Consider the following 20,234-nt stretch of genomic DNA (forward strand, 5'->3'; position numbering starts at 1 on the left):
GGTGTGGTAGATCTTGACCGGCCAACATTGTGCCCTGTCTTCAACCCCATTAAAGATCTTTGGGATGAATTGGAACGGAGATTGTGAGCCAGGCTCTCGTTCACCATCAGAGTCTGACTTCATAAATGTTCTTCTGGATGAATAGGAATTCATTCCCAGACACACTCTTTGTTTAGAAAGTTTTCCAAGAAGAATGTAAGCTTTAATAGCTGCAAAAACGGGAACCAACTCCGTATTAATAGCTATGGGTTTAGAATGTGATGTCATGCATGTGTCTCTATACTTTCGTCCATACGGTGTATTATACAGGATTAGAAGCAATTTGTAACCTTACTTTTTAACAAATAAAAAACTAACTTTACACATATCAAGAAGTTTATACATTTTCATTTGTACTAGTATTAGTCAAGTTTTTGTGCTATAATGTTACATTCTTTTGCATAGGGAAATCATGAGAAGTTATTTAACAGTTATTACTAGGAAGAAAACAACATTTTACTATCTGACTATGCAAGTGTCAAAGTGTGCATATAAAACGTGGGATAACAGAAATATACATTTAAGCTAAGGAATCTAAATATACAGGATGATTCAGTACTACATTTTAATACACTATATTTTGAGTGTAATTTCACATTTTGTATAGAACGGTCATTAACGTCAGTTTTTAATAAGCTAAACTCACACCATGCTCATTTTCAGAGAACAGTTTCAAGTGATCCTGCTAAATGTAAGGCCAGACACATGCTTATACAATTACATATGTCTATCATTATAAAAACCTGTATACATTGTACTATTTATGTAGTTCTACTGAAAGATAACACATACACACACAATAGAATACTCCAGGATCTTGACATATTCGGGCCAAACATATGTCAAAAGGACAATAATGTTTATGGGCAATGTCTGCACATTTTGCCAGCATACAAATATGCTGACCATGCACCACAGTTGTAGTGTGAAACATACCATGACTCCCTGTATTAATGCCTATAACAAAAAGACATTACACGTTAACAACAGACTTAGAGTGTAAAAAATGCATTTTGTGTATTTTTGTCATAAACGGTACTTTTTAGCAAGAAAATCCATGAGACAAGTGTGGAAGCAGACAATCCTGTACTCTAAACCACCGTTTTAGAAATTTTCATTGTCTTTTCCAAGTGTGTTTTCTAGTCTGAAAAAAATAAAAAAATAAAAATATTGCATTGTTCTTTATATTTAGGAGCTTGAGTAGTCCCACAGAAGACACAAAATGTCCTAAACAAACCATTCACAGATCATCACTACCTAAATGCACCTGCAATAACTTGTCATCATACCGACGTGGCACTTGATGACAATGAAAGATAATTAGCAAGTGCCAGTAATTCAAGCTGCTAATTATTTTTGTGTTGCTGGGTCAGAAGACAATGTGAAAATGATCGTTTTACATATAAACTAATAGACCCCATCACAAAATGTGCTAATGGCAGAATGTCAAACTGCCTGATCAGTAACAATTTTACTACATCACACAGTTCAGTATGGCTTTACTTTTGTTAACGGTGATCACACATTATAGAGTATGATAAATCACCACTAAACTAATTAGATATTTTACTGAAACTAATAAAAAAATTTAGACCTAGGTTTAAACATTAGTCATACCTGTTAAGTCGCCTCTGGAGGGAGGCCGCTTATTCTGTGGACTGAAGTCACATTTCTCTTAGTGAACTAAGACCTTAAATTGCTTTACACCTTAGATTACACAGGAACCTGTGCTGCATTTATGAAAATTCATATTGATTTACTCAAGAATTCCCATTCAAGGTGTACTTAATTTTTTGTACCTGAGGGTTCAGTTAGATGAACATTTGTTGAAGTACTAGGTGACAGATTACACAAACAATCTGTATTGCCCGCATCAGTCGTATCAACTATTATTATACTGCCTGCATCATCTTCTTTGCAGAGTTCATTCTCCTCTTCCCGAGTGGGCGACTTAATGGCATAGTCAACGATTGGATGCAACACTGCTTTTGGAGAATGTTCTGAGCTGGAATCATCCTTTTCAGATTCAGTTTTAAACCCCTGCTCATTCCCATCATCCACACCTTCCACCTTGCTGTTCACATCACCAACTTGTTCTCGTTCCATCCTTTTGTCTTCCACTGAAACACTTTGTAGTCTTTCTAGGCTATTTCCCGTCTTGGTATCCTTAGATTTTTGTGGATTTTTCTTCAAAGATCGATTTAAAGATGTCTTTTTTATAGCTTTGTTTTGCCCAGACTTTGGCTTCTTCTGTGGCCCCCAAATAAAGTGCCCAGGGGGTTGGTAATGAAGAGAAGCAAAGCGTAAAAGTTCCCTCCTTTGCCTTTTCTCTTTGACGGTGTACACAAAATACTCTAATGCACTTTGTTTCATGTTTGGGATTGTGTTCTCAACAATAGACTCTTCAAGAAAAGCCTTCACCAAAGGAGACTTAAAAATCTCATATCCAAGTTCCCCAAGACTTTTTAAAATGCGGGTAATTCTCAAGTAATTGTGCTGAGACCTAGAATGATACAAACATGACAGTTGAAGAATATTCTCAACAATATTTACTGTGTATCAAAATTATTAAGATAGAATATTTTCAGAAATCAGTCAAGCACAGTAAATGCGTACATTTGGAAAAACCTGCAGTGTAAGCAGGGTCCTGTCGCTGGAACTTGCTTTCACAATAAATAAATATGGCCTATATTATATAACTTTCTAACTTTATGACAATGTTAATATCATTAAGCAATTTCCGATTTATGTAAACTAGAACTGGTCTTTATAAATGGAGATTCTGAACCACTCTTATGCATGTCTTTATTTACAATACACACAGTAAAGAGAATCTATCACCAGGTTTTCTCTACCTAATCTGAGAGCAGCATAATGCAGAGGCAGAAACCCTGATTCCAGCGATGCGTCACTTACTGGGTTGCTTAGTGTAGTTTTTATAAAATCACTGTTTTATCAGCAGGATATTAACAATAGAGGACCAATAAACCTGGTTCTGTGTAACCATGTCCTCACCAATGATAGGCAGTTTTCAACCTTTACACAGTGTACACAGACAGCTGGCAATCAGTGATGTGTGCGGATTTTACAGAGCCCAGCATTCAGAAAATTGGTAGATCTGCAGCAGATAAATCAGTTTTTAATCAAACCTGCATCATCCAGCAAAGTAAGTGCTACATTGCTGAAATCAGGGTCTACCAATCTCATGGGGACAGATTCCCTTTAAGAACCTACGGATAAAGAACAAGCACATGGAACACACTAGTTGGTGTAGAATACTACCCAAAGAACAAAATGCACAATGAAAATAACTACATGAAAAAGTAGAGATGGGCGAACCTGTCAAGGTTCAGTTCGACGAAAGTACCCGAACCCCATTACATTCAATGGCAGGCCAAACCAAACGTATACACAACACATTAAGGGGTGACAAATAGCTTTCCAAACTGTTAAAATTAGGGGGAGACACCATGAAAAGTGGTATCAGTTGACCAACAGTCAACTATGGGTTAAGCATGAGGTATCAGGGTCTGAGTCAACATTTACTGCTTTGAATTGACGTTTCAAAGAAGATCTTGTATTTAAGGGAGCAGTGTAAGCATTCTTTGCTGGGTGCCCTCATACCTCATAAACAGCTCCAATTTTTAATTTCCCCAGCCACACTCAGATGGCACAAACATCAGTTTCATAGAGTACAATTGATAGAAAAATCTAAAAAAAGTAACACAGGTAGTCGAGTGAAAGTAAGTGTAGACCTGCCTATCTGGGAGCCCTACTTTTTTCTACAGGAAACATACATGAAAGAGACCCAAATTGGATTTTCCACGTTTCAAAAAATTATCGTTACATACCACTAAAGTGGCATCAATTTCCACAGAGTAGAAACAGTATAACAGGCCTCTGACACACTTTCCACTATAGGCAACCAACCAGATGGAGACCCATTATCAAGTCTCCACATTTTAAAAAATGGTTTGTAACAGGAGAAACAGCAGGCACAGAAGCCACAACAATGGTGGAACAGACTGCAATACGGCAACATCAATGCATGATGCTAAAAACGACACCATTGCCTAGTCTGCCCAGTCCCCAGTCTGCGATGAGGGTGCAAAAGTCATTGAAGATCCATGACTTGTTCATTTTGATGACAGTTAGGAGGCCTACACTTTCAGGGGACAGGTGGATGTGCTTATCCATCAGGACACTATTAGCAGCGCTGAAGACACGTTCTTAGAGAATGCTGGCTGCCGGGCATGACCAAACCTCCAAGGCGTTGACAGGTGAGCATTTAGATGACCAAAAGGGTCCAAACCCCCTAATGGCATTGATACTGAGCTCAAGATACTCCTGCACCATCCGCTCTAGTCGTTCACACGGGCTGGTCAAAAAAAAAAAAGTGTGAAATTGCTTATGCCATTTACATTGCTGCTTCTAATCTTTTTGCAATGACGCACTGATATTCCCAGGGTTGGAAGTTTAGAACTGCGATGCACACTGTGCCTCGCTGCTGTCTTAGGGGAAAACCACTCTTAAGATTGTCTATAAGCATCTTTTGATACTCTAGCATGCACGCATACCTTTCCAGGGGGGAAGCATTTGGCAAAATTTATTCTTGTACCGTGGATCTAACAGAGTGGCAACCCAATAGTCAGTGCTATTTCGAACCCTAAGGTTGCTTCCTCCGTTCCTAACAGTTTGTCTGGAACCTTAGGCCCCCTTGATCGCTGTAATCCACCCTCCCAGGGCACCCGCCCGTGCAATTACAGTCCAGAATTTAGAGATATTATCAGATCCACATCCTCCTCTGCTTCCACCTTTTCCTTTGGGACCACCACCTCCTCATGCAGATTACTCGAAGTGTGCTCCAGCATGTAGATGACCAGAATAGTGATGCTGATGATGGCATCATTAGTGCTAACCATCTTAATAGCCATTTTGAATCTGTGCAGAAGTGTGAGATGGGGAAATGAGGCCTCCTGATTCATCACTGCAATTCAGTTTTTGCCCAAATTATTTTGATTAGCAAATGGGGCCTCCTGACTGCAACACAGTTTTAGCACAAATCTAGTTAGATGCTGGAAGATTTCACACAGGACAGGATGCTCTCTAGCCAACTTGAAAAAAGCACCATAATCTGCACCGCTGATATACCTGTTGCCAACTGTGTCAGTCCTCACAGGAAAAGCTGGATATACCACCTCTGGGATCTTGGGTGCCCACCCAGAAATAACAATTCAGGCAATGTCTGTGAGAAAAAGGAATAAGGGTGGCTCTCACCGTCCAGTTTAAAAATACTTTTTATTGATTCACATTAAATATGGAAGCAGGATAGTCCTCTGTGGAAAGTGTTGGACGACAGCCGTTTCATGCTAAATGCGCTTCAATGGGTCCTATGGTGAAGGGGAAGTGATGAAGCCCTTATACAGTGTAAGATGGCCGCCAGACTGGTACTTGAGGGGAGATATGTGTTATCGTGGTTATTAACTGCGGTGATGTAAGATTCGAAGCATGCTCCAGCACAAACTTCGGAAAGTATTCAGGCCCCTTTAAATTTTTCACTCTGTTTCATTGCAGCCATTTGGTAAATTCAAAATTCGTTATTCAGGCCCTTTGCTCAGGCAGTCATATTTAAGTCACATGCTGTTCATTTCCTTGTGATCCTCCTTGAGATGGTTCTACTCCTTCAGTCAAGCTGTGTTTAATTAAACTGATAGGACTTGATTTGTAAAGGCACACACCTGTCTATATAAAACCTCACAACTCACAGTGCATGTCGGACTAAATGAGAATCATGAGGTCAAAGGATCTGGCCAAGGTTACAAAAGAATTTCTGCAGTACTCAAGGTTCCTAAGAGCACAGTGGCCTCCATAATCCTTAAATGGAAGAAGTATGGGATCAACAGAAGTCTTCCTAGACCTGGCTGTCCAGCCAAACTGAGCAATCATGGGAGAAGAACCTTGGTGAGAGAGGTAAAGAAGAACTCAAAGATCACTGTGGATGAGCTCCACAGATACAGTAGGGAGATGGGAGAAAGTACCACAAAGTCAAGTATCACTGCATCCCTTCACCAGTTGGGCCTTTATGGCAGAGTGTCCCGACGGAAGCCTCTCTTCACTGCAAGACATATGAAAGACCGCATAACGTTTGCTAAAAAACACATGAAATTTCTCATAGTTTGGGAGCCCAAGATTCTATGGTATGATGAGACGAAGATAGAACTTGGTGATAATTCTAAGCGGTATATGTGGAGAAAACCAGGCACTGCTTATCACCTGCCCAATACAATTCCAACACTGAAACATGGCAGCACAATACTATAGGGGTGTTTTTTCAGCTGCAGGGACAGGATAACTGGTTGCCACTGAAGGAAACATGAATGCGGCCAAGTTCAGCGATATTCTGGATGAAAGCCTCTTCCACAGTGCTCTGAACCTCAGACTTGGCCGAAGGTTCACCTTCCAACAAGACAATGACCCCAAGCACACAGCTAAAATAACAAAGGAGAGGCTTCAGAACAACTCTGTGAGCATTCTTGACTGGCTCAGACATAGCCCTAACCTCAACCCAATTGAGCATCTCTGGAGAGACCTGAAAATGGCTGTCCACCAACGTTCACAATAAACCTGACGGAACTGGAGAGGATCTGCAAGGAAGAATGGCAGAGGATCACCAAATCCAGGTGTGAAAAACTTGTTGCATCATTGCCCGGAAGACTCATGGCTGTACAAGCTCAAATGAGTGCTTCTACTCAATACTGAGCAAAGGGTCCGAATACTTATGACCATGTGATATTTCAGTTTTTAATACATTTGCAAACATTTCTACATTTCTGCTTTTTTCAGTCAAGATGGGTGCAGAGTATACATTAATGAGAAAAAAAATGGACTTTTTTGAATTTACCAAATGGCTAATGAAACAAAGTGGAAAATTTAAAGGGGTCTGAATACTTTCCGTACCCACAGTTTTGTGCTGAGAGTGTTTTTAAGCCATTCCAGGGATGGGTTTTACGAGCAGTCATAAGAGATGGGTGGGACTGACTGTTCACATATCCCAACCCCAGGGGCGTGGTTTGGCAAATTGTCTCATTCAGTGTCTGGACCTAGAGATGTGTGGATCTCCTGTGTATTGGTATGTGCTGGGACTTAAAGAGCCAAAACACAAACCTGAGCGGGTGTACCTGCTGTATTGTATGGACTTTTTATTTTGTGTTTTCACCTTGTGCTGGAAAAGGCCGTTTTTTGTTTGCCATACTGAGCAGTTTATGAACTTTACATAAACTTGCTTGGACATTTCAGCAATACCGCTTCCTGTGCCTACCTCAACAGCGGCTGAGTACAAATCTCTATAACTGGAGTTTCGAATGCAGGCAGCGATCAAGGAAAATGCATAGCGGCTGTGGACACATTGCATGTCATGGGTAAAATCCGCCCATCCAGCACGAGATGTCTGCAGCATGGAGGAGCTTGTGAAGCATTTGGTCCAGGTCCAACAGCAGCACCAGCTCCCCAGTCAACAGCAGCAAATGGTACAACAAGAACAGAATAAGCTTTTGGCACAGCAGCTCCAGCATCACCAGCAGCAGCGACAGCAACAGGAGGCGCTAACACGACAAATGGAACTCTTCGCAGAGGTGGTTCGTGGGAGACCGGCGATCTCCTTCCCAACTCCAGGTGATAACTCATACGCCAAGAAGATGGTAAGAAGAGAATCGTAAAAGATGACCCTGGGGGATGACGTTGAGGTGTTTGAGAGGATGGCGAAGAGGGAAAAATTGCCTCCGGGGCAGTGGGCGGAGGATCTGGCGCCATATTCATATTTAACAGGTGAACCACAGAAAGCCTATTATGACCTTGCCTTGCAGGACACTAAGGAGTATGCTAAGTTAAAGACAGATCTTGGCACGCCTAGGAGTAACTCACTGCCAGGGCTCAGGGCGTACACCACTGGGCCTATTGCGGTAACAATGCTTAACCTCATACACCTTTTCCAAAAATGGTTACAACCTGAATATTCCTCCCCAGCACAGATGGGGAGAGGGTCATCATGGACAGGTTCATACATTCCCTTTTGACACCAGTGCAATCCTTGGTTGCCCAGGTGGATCCCCGTAATGCCGATGAACCAGTGGGTCTGATCGAAAGGTACCAGGCCATCGAGAGCTCCATGACGAAGCAAGGTGACTTAGTATCTCCATATCAGGTTTCCCAAATGGGGAGCAGACACCCAAAAGAGGGGAACTAGAGCCACATCCAGGGCTGTCCAAGCGCCCAAGAGGCATCTGAGTTATTGCCTAAGTTCCCATCCCATAGCGTGATTTGTGGGAGGTGTCATACCCCAGAACACATAGCCTCCCATTGCCCCATGAATACCAAGACAATGTACTGCAGTCCCATCACTGCTCATATTTTGCATATCATGCCTGCAGTGCTGTCTCAACAAGGTGAGGGACTGCAGGCGTGCCCTGTAACGGTGAACGGAGTGCAAATGGGTGGCCTGCTGGACTCCGGTAGTTGGTAACCCTAGTGAGGGCCACAATACCTCATCGACTGGTTCCTCGCAAGATAGTGGGAGTCCACTGTATCCATGGGGAAGCCAAGAACTACCTTGTGGCCCGAGTCGTCAAAGGCATAAACTGTGGTACTGTGTCCCATGTGGTGGGCGTAGTCAAGGACCTATTGCATCCTATTGGAAGAGGGCGGGACTTTGCATTATTTTAGGACTTGTGGGGGAAAGAGTACACCTGGTTGCCAGGACAAAAGCAAGGTCCCTCCCAAAGAAACATCGTCACAGGCTGCAGCTGATGAGCTTCCTTTTTGTGTCCGTGTTTGCGATGAGGATGAAGATGCATCCCCAGAGGCCAACATCCCTGAGCTGGAGGTGTCCAACTCAGATTTAACCATAAAAGGGGCGTTTAACAATGTGATATCGCTTAATGGTGTTGCTCAAGAGCTGGGGGCTGACACGCGTTTCCCGTACTTTGCTGAGAGGGGAGGTAATTGAGCAGTTGCTGGTGCCAGGGCCATACATAGCCTCATGTTCGGGTCAACTTAAAGCCATATCGGATTCCCGAAACCCTTCGAAAGGCGATCTCGAAAGAGGTAAAGTGGATGTGGATGCCGAGCCTGGGAGTCATCGAAGAATCCAAGAGTGGCTGGTCCAGTCCAATAGCCTTAGTATGAAACCAGATGGAGAATAGTAGTTTTGTAATGACTATAGGAAGCTTAATGAGGTCTCTAAGTTCGATACATACCTAATGTCCCATGTTAATTGAGGGGCTATGGCGGGCTCGGTACGTCACTACCGTTGACCTCACAAAAAGGTATTGGCAAATCCCCATGTCCTAAGACGCCAAGATGAAGACTGCCGTTTCAACGCCAGATGGATGCTTCCAATACACTATTATGCCGTTTGGGTTACAAGGCACTCCAACCACATTCCAGAGAGCCATGGACCAGATACTAGCTCCCCACAAGAGGTACGCAGCGGCCTACCTGGACGACACTGATCTTCAGCCAGGATTTGGGAAGCTATTTGAACAAGGTCCAGGCAATAAAAGATGCTCTACGGAAGGCGGGGTTTTCCATAAACCCCAAAAAATATGCCTTGGAGGAAGCTAAATACTTAGGCTTTGTAGTAAGTAGAGGCAAAAAAGCCCCAGATAAATAAAGTTGAGGTGATCCAGAATTGGCCACAACCCCTTTCAAAGAAGAGCGTTCGCCATGGTAGCGGCCTCTCTGACGGACGTCCTTAAAGGGACAAAGATGGCTATGTCCAAGTGGTCTCCAGAAGCTGACTGCCTTCCAGGAACTGAAGCTAACCCTGTGTAAACAGCAGGTGCTGGTGGCACCAGATTTCTCCAAGGAGTTTGTGGTCCAGACAGACGCGTTGGATGTCAGGCTGGGCACTGTCTTATCTCAAGGTGTACGGGGAGAGCACCACATAATGTGTTTGAGTCGGAAGTTGTCTTCCTGAGAGAAGAATTACTCCATAGTGGAAAAGGAATGTTTGGCCATCAAGTGGGTGTTAGACAGAACTTTCTGCCTAAAAGTATGTTAGACTAGTGTCAGATCATGACCCACTGAAGTGGATGAGGAAGAAGGGGAACAATGCCCAAGTGACCAGGTGGTTCCTAGCATTTCAGGATATTAACTTCCATGTGGAGCATAGGCCAAGGAAACTGTATGGTAATTTTTTTTTATTAATTATTCATTGCTTATATAGCGTCATCTTATTCCGCAGCGCTTTACAGACATTGGGGCTCACAATCTAAGTTCCCTTTCAGTATGTGTTTGGAGTGTGGGAAGAAACCGGAGTACTCGGAGGAAACCCACACAAACACGAGGAGAACATACAAACTCCTTGCAGATTTTGTCCTTGGTGGGATTTGAACCCAGGACCCCAGCGCTGCAAAGCTGCAGTGCTAACCACATGGCAATGCTGATGCTCTGTTGAGGGTCCACTGTTTGATGGCAGAAAGTTCCAAGCCTGGCTTTGGGCAGAGGGGGGGTATGTAAGATGGCTGCCAGACGGGTTCTTGAGGGGAGATATGCATCATCGTGGTTATTAGTTGTGGTGATGTGAGCTCAAAAGCATGCTCCAGCACATATAGTGTTGAGAGTTCTTCGGCCATTCCAGGGCTGGATTTTACAAGCAGTCATAAGTACAGAATGATTGCTCACATATCCCAACCCCAGGGGCGCAGTTTGGCAAATAAAATGGAGACCTAGTGTCTCATTCAATATCTGGACCTAAAGATATGTGGATCTTCTGTGTGCTGGTCTGTACTAAGACCTAAAGAACCGGATACTATCCCGAGTGGGTGGACCCACTGTATTGTATGGACTTTTTACTTTGTGTTTTCACCTTGTTCCGGAAAAGGCTGTTTTTTGTTTGCTAACCTGAGCAGTTTATGAACTTTAAGTAAACTTGCCTGGACATTTCAGCAATACCGCTTCCTGTGCCGACCTCAACAGCAGCTGAGTGAGTAAAAATCTCTACAACAGGCAACAGAAAGAACCTCCCCACACAACATCTCTATATACAAATTAGAACGGAATACATTATTCCTGCATCATAAATGGTCCTCTAAAGCTGTCATAAAGGGACCAAGAAAATTTCCAGCTTGGAACACTCACTAAATGCTGGCATACAAAAAAAAACAAACAAAGTGTGGATCCAAAATAGAGATAAAAATTCAATATTTTATTTATATATGAATATCACCACATAAGATTTCATTTACATAAACAATAAAGGGTCCAAAAAAAGAGAGTGGAAGGAACAAGCAAAGAAGTATATAAACTGAGCCTTAGATATACATATGTAGAGGTGGGGAGGTGACAACACTAATAAATCTAAAATGAATACTTCCTAACAGCAGCCAAAAGTGCAAGTGCCAACATGTAAACAAATAGTATTATCCCATGAGGGTCAGTAGTAAAGTGCAAACACAGAAAAAGGTTTTTCCATAAAAGCTGCATAACACGCTGTGAACAGCATAAGATATTTAGAAAATCCTAATAACTACAAGACCCACTAAAAGCAGTATAGGATATCCAAAAAAATAAATAAGGTAACAAAAGGCCACTCTTTAAAAGAGGGACTATGGGTTTGAGTGGCCTTTTGTTACCTTATTGATTTTTTTGGACATCCTATGCTGCTTTTAGTGGGTCTTGTAGTTATTAGGATTTTCATGGGATAATACTATTTGTTTACATGTTGACACTTGCACTTTTGGCTGCTGTTAGGAGGTATTCATTTTAGATATATTAGTGTTACCATCTCCCCACCTCTACATATGTATATCTAAGGCCCGGTTTATATACTTCTTTGCTGGTTCCTTCCCCTCTCTTTTTTGGACCCTTTATTGCTTATGTATATGAAATCTTATGTGGTGATATTTATATCTGAATAAAAGATCGAATTTTTATCTCTATTTTGGATCCGCACATAATGTCAATATGTAGCAAGGAAAAGCCCCATCACTTTTAAAATCACACACAAATAGAATGGGAATACAACATTTTGAGCCCTATCTAGCCAACTGACAAGTTCACTTTCAGCAGGATCGGCCTCTCTATGCTGTGACACCGAGAAAATGGTGACAGCAAAACAAGATGTCCGCTTTTTATATGGACAGGGACATGTGACTTCAGCAGCCAATCATGACAATGTGGATGATTTTTACGTGCCGATTGGCTGCCAGAATGTACACACATTAACCCCTTCACCCCCAAGGGTGGTTTGCACGTTCATGACCGGGCCAATTTTTACAATTCTGACCACTGTACCTTTATGAGGTCATAACTCTGGAACGCTTCCATGGATCCCGGTGATTCTGACATTGTTTTCTCGTGACATATCGTACTTCATGTTAGTGGTAAAATTTCATTCAAATAACTTGCGTTTATTTGTGAGAAAAACGGAAATTTGGCGAAAATTTTGCAATTTTCCAACTTTGAATTTTTATGCCCTTAAATCACAGAGATACGGCACACAAAAAACTTGATATCTAACATTTCCCACATGTTTACTTTACATCAGCACAATTTTGGAACCAAAATTTTTTTTTGTTAGGAAGTTATAAGGGTTAAAAGTTGACCAGCGATTTCTCATTTTTACAACACCATTTTATTTTTAGGACCACATCACATTTGAAGCCACTTTGAGGGGTCTATATGATAGAAAATACCCAAAAGTGACACCATTCTAAAAACTGCACCCCTTAAAGTGCTCAAAACCACATTCAAGAAGTTTATTAACCCTTTAGGTGCGTCACAGGAATTTTTTTGAATATTTAAAAAAAAATGAACATCTAACTTTTTTTCATAAAAAAAATACTTCAGGTTCAATTTTTTTTATTTTACCAAGGGTAACAGGAGAAATTGGACTGCAAAAGTTATTGTGCAATTTGTCCTGAGTACGCAGATACCTGATATGTGGGGGGGAACCACTGTTTCGGTGCATGGCAGAGCTCAGAATGGAAGGAGCGCCGTTTGACTTTTTCAATGCAAAATTGGCTGGAATTCAGATTGGACGCCATGTCACGTTTGGAGAGTCCCTGATGTACCTAAACAGTGGAAACCCCCTACAAGTGACCCCATTTTGGAAACTAGACCCCCCAAGGAACTTATCTAGATATGTGGTGAGAACTTTGAACCCACAAGGGCTTTACAGAAGTTTATAACGTACAGCGGTACAATTAAAAAATCATATTTTTTCCACAAAAATGATCTTTTCACCCCAATTTTTATTTTCCCAAGGGTAACAGGACCCTAAAAGTTATTGTGCAATTTGTCCTGAGTACGCTGATACCCCACATGTGGGGGTAAACCACTATTTGGGCGCATGGCAGAGCTCGGAAGGGAAGCAGCGCCATTTGACGTTTTTGGCTGGAATTGAGATCGGACACCATGTCGCGTTTGGAAAACTCCTGATGTACCAAAACAGTGGAAACCCCCCACAAATGACACCATTTTGGAAACTAGACCCCCTAAGGAACTTATCTAGATGTGTGGTGAGCACTTTGACCCCCCCAGTGCTTCACAGAAGTTTATAATGCCCGGGCGTGAAAATAATTCGTATTTTTTCCACAAACATGATCTTTTAGTCACCATTTTTTTTATTTTCCCAAGGGTACCAGGAGAAATTGGACCCCAAAAGTTGTTGTCCAATTTGTCCTGAGTATGCTGATACCCCATATGTGGGAGAAAACTACTGTATGGGCACACTTCGGGGCTCGGAAGGGAAGTAGTGACGTTTTGGAATGCAGACTTTGATGGAATGGTCTGCGGGTGTCATGTTGCCTTTGGAGAGCCCCTAATGTACCTAAACAGTGGAAACCCCCCACAAATGACCCCATTTTGAAAACTAGACCCACTAAGGAACTTATCTAGATGTGAGGTGAGCACTTTGAACCCCCAAGGGCTTCACTGAAGTTTATAATGCCAGGGCATGAAAATAAAAAAATCGTATTTTTTCCAGAAACATGATCAATTAGTCCCCAATTTTTTCATTTTCCCAAGGGTAACAGGAGAAATTGGACCCCCAAAAGTTATTGTCCAATTTGGCCTGAGTACGCTGACACCCCATATGTGGGAGAAAACTACTGTATGGACACACGTCGGGGCTCGGAAGGGAAGCAGTGACGTTTTGGAATGCAGACTTTGATGGAATGGTCTGCGGGTGTCATGTGCGTTTGGAGAGCCCCTGATGTACCTAAACTATTGAAACTCCCCACAAGTGACCCCATTTTGGACACTAGACCCCCCACGGAACTTATCTAGATGTGTGGTGAGCACTTTGAACCCCCAAGTGCTTCACAGAAGTTTATAACACTCGGACGTGAAAATAAAAAAATCATTTTTTTCCACAAAAATGATATTTTTGCCCCCAATTTTTTATTTTCCTAAGGGTAACAGGAGAAATTGGACCCCAAAAATTGTTTTGCAATTTGTCCTGAGTAGGCTGATACCCTACATGTGGGGGTAAAACACTGTTTGGGCGCATGGCAGAGCTTGGAAGGGAAGGAGCACCATTTGACTTTTTCAACTGAGAATTGGCTGGAATTGAGATCAGACGCCATGTTGCATTTGGAGAGCCCCTGATGTGCCCAAACAGTGGAAACCCCCAATTATAACTCCAACCCTAACCCCAACACACCCCTAACCCTAATCTGAGCCCTAACCCTAGCCCTAACCCTAAGGCTGTGTGCACACGCTGCGGATTTTGCTGCGGTTCTGCAGCGGTTTTGGCTGCTGCGGACCCGCAGCAGTTTCTGCTGCGGTGTACAGTACCATGATTCCCTATGGGAATCAAAAACCGCAGTGCAGACGGTGCGGAATTTTCCGCGCGGATTATCTGCGGTTTTCAATCCGCAGAAAGAATTGACATGTCAATTCTTTCTGCGGATTCTCCTGCGGTTTGCCATCTCCTCTATTGAGGAGATGAAAAACCGCAGGACAAAACCGCAGAGCAATCCGCAGGTAAAACCGCAGGTCTTTTGACCTGCGGTTTCACCTGCGGATTTTACAAAATCCGCGCGGATGAATCCGCACCTAATCCGCAGCGTGTGCACACAGCCTTACCCTAACGGGAAAATGGAGATAAATACTTTTTTTTTAATTTTATTATTTTTCCCTACCTAAGGGGGTGATATCGGGGGGTTTGATTTACTATTTATGGCGGTTTTTATGTTTGGCGGCTGTCGCACGCTAAAAGACGCTTTTTATAGTAAAATAGTTTTTGCATCACCACATTTTGAGAGCTATAATTTTTCCGTATTTTGACCCACCGAGTCATGTGAGGTCTTATTTTTTGCGGGACGAGTTGACGTTTTTATTGGTACCATTTTCGAGCATGTGATATTTTTTGATCGCTTTTTATTCCTATTTTTGGGACGCAGAATGAACAAAAACCAGCGTTTCATGAATTTCTTTTGGGGGGGTGCGTTTACACCGTTCCGCGTGCGGTAAAATTGATAAAGCGGTTTTATTCTTCGGGTCAGTACGGTTACAGCGATACCTCATTTAGGTCGTTTTTTTATGTTTTTGTCGGTTTTATGCAATGAAAACTATTTTATATAAAAAATAATTATTTTTGCATCGCTTTATTCTGCGAGCTATAACTTTTATATTTTTTCGCTGATGATGCTGTGTGGCAGCTCGTTTTTTGTAGGACAAGATGACGTTTTCAGCGGTACCATGGATATTTATATGCGTCTTTTTGATCGCGCATTATTACACTTTTTGTTTGGCGGTATGATAATAAATCAATATTTTTTGCTTCGTTTTTTATTTTTATTTTTTAAGGGGTTCGCTAAAAGGGTTAACTAATGGGACAGTTTTATAGGGCGGGTCGTTACGGACGTGGCGATACCTAATATGTGTACTTTTATTGTTTTTTTTTTTATTATTTCCAAAAAATGGATTTATTGGGGGAATATATATTTTTTTTTTCTAATTTATTTGGCGATTTTTTTTTAATTATTTTGACACTTTTTTTTATTTTTTTTTTTACTTTATTAAATAGTCCCAGGTGGGACATCACTGTCCTGTGACAGATCGCTGATCTGTCACATCACAGATCACTGTGACAGATCAGCGATCTGACACAGGCACTGCAGAAGGCTTCCTCATGCCTGCGCTTTGCAGGCACTGAGGAAGCCAGCTTCCTCAGGCCCCCGAAGGCCTCCGTCGCCATCTTGGATTCGAGGGCCTGGAGGAAAGGAGTCCCCCGCAGCAGCGCTGCACATTGCGCTGCCGTGGGGGGCTCAGGGAAGCACGGAGGGAGCCCCCTCCCTGCCGATGCTTCCCTTTAACTCCCGTTACACCGCGATCATGTTTGATCGCGGTGTACAAGGGGTTAACGTGTCGGGGGCGGTCCGTGACCGCCCCTGACATATTGTGCCGGGTGTCAGCTGTGATAATCAGCTGACACCCGGCCGCGATCAGCGGCGCTCACCACGTGGGCGCCGCTGATCGCGCCCGACGTATTATCCCGTCCATGGGCATAGGGGCCCAGGTCCCATGGACGGGATATACCGTCGGATGTCGGGAAGGGGTTAAAGGGAATCTGTCATCAATTTTTTTGCCTATCAGCTGCGGCCACCGGCAACAGGGGCTTATCTACAGCATTCTGTAATGCTGTAGATAATACCCCGATGTAACCTGAAAGAGAAGAAAAAGTTATATTATACTTCAGGTCCAGAGGGAGTTGCGGTCCGGCGCCTCCCATCTTGCAGCAATGACGTCCTCTTCATTCCTGGCCGTCGCGGCTCAAGCGCACTGCTCTGTCCTGTTGAGGGCAAAGCAGATTACTGCAGTGCGCAGGTGCCGGAAGAGGTCCTGCGCCTGCGCACTGCAGGACTCTGCTCTGCCCTCAACAGGGCAGAGAAGTGCACCTGTGCCGGAGCCACGACAGGAAGGAAAGAAGAGGACGGCATCGTATGAAGATGAGAGGCGCCGGACCGGACTCCCCTGGGTGAGTATAATATAACTCCTTTTTCTTCTCTTTCAGGTTACATCGGTGATTATCTACAGCATTACAGAATGCTGTAGATAAGCCCCTGATGCCGGTGGCCGCAGCGGATAGGCAAAAAAATTGATGACATAGTCCCTTTAAGATATTAAAGAAAAAAAACCACCATGGTTACTTACCGGTAGCCGGTTTTCCCGGAACCCATGACAGCACACCTGAGAGAGGGATCCGTCCCGCCAGGACAGGAACATACTGAAATATAAGGGGCGGCACCTCTCCCCCGCTTCAGTTGGTTACAGAGCATTGAGAGGACTTCCCGGTTAGTCACATGTTTATCTGACACCACATCACACAAATACACCCTACTAACGTGCACACCCATACGGTGAAAAAGGGGGGGGAATATATGGGTGCTGTCATGGGTTCCGGAAAAACTGGCTACTGGTAAGTAACCATGGTAGTTTTCCCTTCACCCATGACAGCACACCTGAGAGATTTTTGGAGACTTCGAAACATCTTAGGGAGGGACCACCGCTTGCAGCACCCTTCTACCAAAGGTTAAGTCAGCAGAGGAGGATAGATTTAATCTATAGTGCTTAAAAGAGGTTGAAGGTGAGACTCAGGTAGCGGCTTTCAAGATTTGCTCAATCGATACCTCTGCCTTTTCAGCCCAGGAGGTCGCCACAGCTCTGGTGGAATGAGCCTTGATGCCGTCAGGAATCGGAACGCCACTAGCTGAGTAGGCTACACTAATGGCCTCCCTAATCCCTCTGGCAATAGTCCTTTTTGATACTCCATAGCCCTTCCTGGCACCCTGGAAGGCTACAAATAGGGACTGGGACCTCCTCCACTGGCTAGAAACTGATATATACTCTAACAGGGCTCTTTTAACATCTAGTTTGTGGAATTTCTCCTCTCCTGGGTTTTTTGGATTCTCACAGAAGGAGGGGAGGACAATCTCCTTGCTACAGTGGAAATCTGATACAACTTTCGGTAAATAAGCAGGGTCTGTTTTTAGGACAACCCTGTCCTGGTACACCTGGGTATAAGGTGGATTAACTGAGAGGGCCTGCAAGTCACTTACTCTACGGGCCGATGTAAGGGCCACTAAAATAATAGTCCTGAGGGTGAGATATTTTACTGGCAGCTGCTGAACCAGTTCGAATGGCTCTTTCGTGAGAGCTTCTAACACCAGGTTTAAATCCCACGGAGCTATTCTTGGTAATGGAATTGGTCTAGACCTATGGCAGGATTTAATGAATCTGGCTACCCATCTGTTTGCTGCTATGTTGCAGTTATATAGAGCGCCTAGTGCTGACACCTGTACTTTAAGGGTATTTACCGCTTGGCCTAGCTGTAGTCCTGCCTGTAAGAATTCCAAGATGGCCTTGATCGGGGGTTTTTGGTCTAACGGCTTCCCCAGGAACTGCAGAAACTTATTCCATGTTCTACCGAAAATGTTAGTTGTTACTGGCTTTCTACTTTTCATCAGCGTAGCCACCAACCCAGGAGAGAACCCTCTATTTCTTAAAAGTGACCTTTCAAATTCCACGTCGTCAGATGGAACCCCTTGACTTGCGTGTGGAATACTGGACCCTGAGCTAGCAGGTCTGGAATCTCTGGTACCCATGGATCTGAGAGGGACATCATTTGCAGTAGCGAGAACCAGTGCCTTTTCGGCCAGAACGGGGCTATTAAGATCACTCTGGCCTGATCTTCTCTTATTTTCTTCACCACTGCTGGGATTAGAGCTACTGGAGGAAAGGCGTAACCCAGTTTGAAATTCCACGGAATTTGCAATGCGTCCACCGCCCATGGTTTTTCTTTTGGGTTCAACAAACAGAATCTCTCTACCTGTCTGTTGTTTTTGTTGGCAAAGAGGTCTACTACCGGCTCTCCCCAGAGTTGTACCATCTTCTGGAACACTAAGTGATTTAGGGCCCATTCTCCTTGCCTCAATGTGTTGCGGCTTAGGAAGTCGGCTTGTATGTTTTCTACACCTCTTATGTGTAGTGCCGTTAGGGAGAGTAGATGTCGTTTTGCTCTGTGAAAAACTTCGTTGGCCTCGTTCATTAAGGAGTGTGACCTTGTCCCTCCCTGGTGGCTGATATACGCCACTGCCACTTTGTTGTCCGACCTGATCCGGATATTGCGGCCTTCTAGGCTGGGAATTAAGATTTTTAAGGCTTTGTTTACTGCCCGTAGTTATCTTAGGTTGGAGGATGCGTTTTGCTCTTGGGGTCCCCAGGGTCCCTGGGCTTCCTGTCCCCTTAGGTGTGCCCCCATCCCGAGGAACTTGCATCCGTCAGGATCACATCGGACACCGGTCTGTGCCATAATGTTCCCGCTACCAGGTTTGCCCTGTCTAACCACCATCTGAGAGAGTTTTTGACCTCTAAAGGAAAGCTCCAGCCTTCCTTCCAAACGCCCTCTTAGCGATTTCTGTGCTGATAGGATTTCTGCCTGCAGTTGACGGGTATGAAATTGTGCCCATCTGACCGCTGGAATACCAGCTATCAGGGTGCCTAGTAAGGACATCGCACCCCTCAGGGTCGTGTGAGGCTGGTCTAGAGCTGCCAAGGTCATATTCCTCACCTTTTCCACCTTGGCCTCTGGCAACAGACAAGTTTGTTGTTCCGAGTCCAGGATGAACCCTAGAAAGATCTGCCTCTTCAGGGGTTGTAGTCTTGACTTCTTGATATTCACCATCCAGCCAAGTCTCTGTAGGGTATTTGTTACCCTTTCCACCTGCTCTATGCAGTGATGTTCCGAGTTGCCCACTATTAGAAAATCGTCCAAGTAGGGTATTATAATTGTGTTGTGGATTCGGAGGAAGGCTGTCATCTCTGCTATGACTTTCGTAAACACCCTCGGGGCTATGGATATGCCGAATGAAGGGCTCTGAATTGAAAATGCCTGAAGTTGCCCTGGATGTAGAGAGCTACCCTTAAGTATTTTTGGTACTCTGGATGGATTGGGATGTAATAGGCATCCTTTAGATCGACTACGGCCATAAAACAATTGTGGTGTAATAGTTTTATGGCCGAAGTTACCGACTCCATTTTGAAGGTCTGGTTTTCTATCCATTGATTGAGGCCTCTGAGGTTTATAATCGTCCTGAATGACTGGTCCGGTTTTTTTTATTAGGAAGAGGGGTGAGTAGAACCCCCTTCTCTCCTGTCCGCTTGGGACTTCGGTCAGAACGCGTTTGTCTAGC

General features: G+C 43.7%; 1 protein-coding gene across 4 annotated transcripts in view; it reads right to left on the reverse strand.

Annotated features, from left to right (window-relative positions):
• Nucleotides 1–357: 357 nt before the first annotated feature.
• OGFRL1 (opioid growth factor receptor like 1) overlaps nucleotides 358–20,234 on the reverse strand; it is a 122,814-nt gene continuing 102,937 nt past the window's right edge. For 2 of the 4 annotated variants that reach the window (XM_073569368.1, XM_073569369.1), the window contains exon 7: nucleotides 358–2,542. In XM_073569368.1, coding sequence (XP_073425469.1) covers nucleotides 1,825–2,542 — 718 coding nt within the window. In that variant the 3' untranslated portion in view covers nucleotides 358–1,824. The remainder of the gene's footprint in view (nucleotides 2,543–20,234) is intronic. The other 2 variants (XR_012231035.1, XM_073569370.1) reach the window with 2 other exon arrangements.

The sequence above is a fragment of the Dendrobates tinctorius genome, unplaced genomic scaffold, assembly GCF_039654945.1.
Source record: "Dendrobates tinctorius isolate UK_male_01 unplaced genomic scaffold, ASM3965494v1 ptg000024l, whole genome shotgun sequence".
NCBI lineage: Eukaryota > Metazoa > Chordata > Amphibia > Anura > Dendrobatidae > Dendrobates > Dendrobates tinctorius.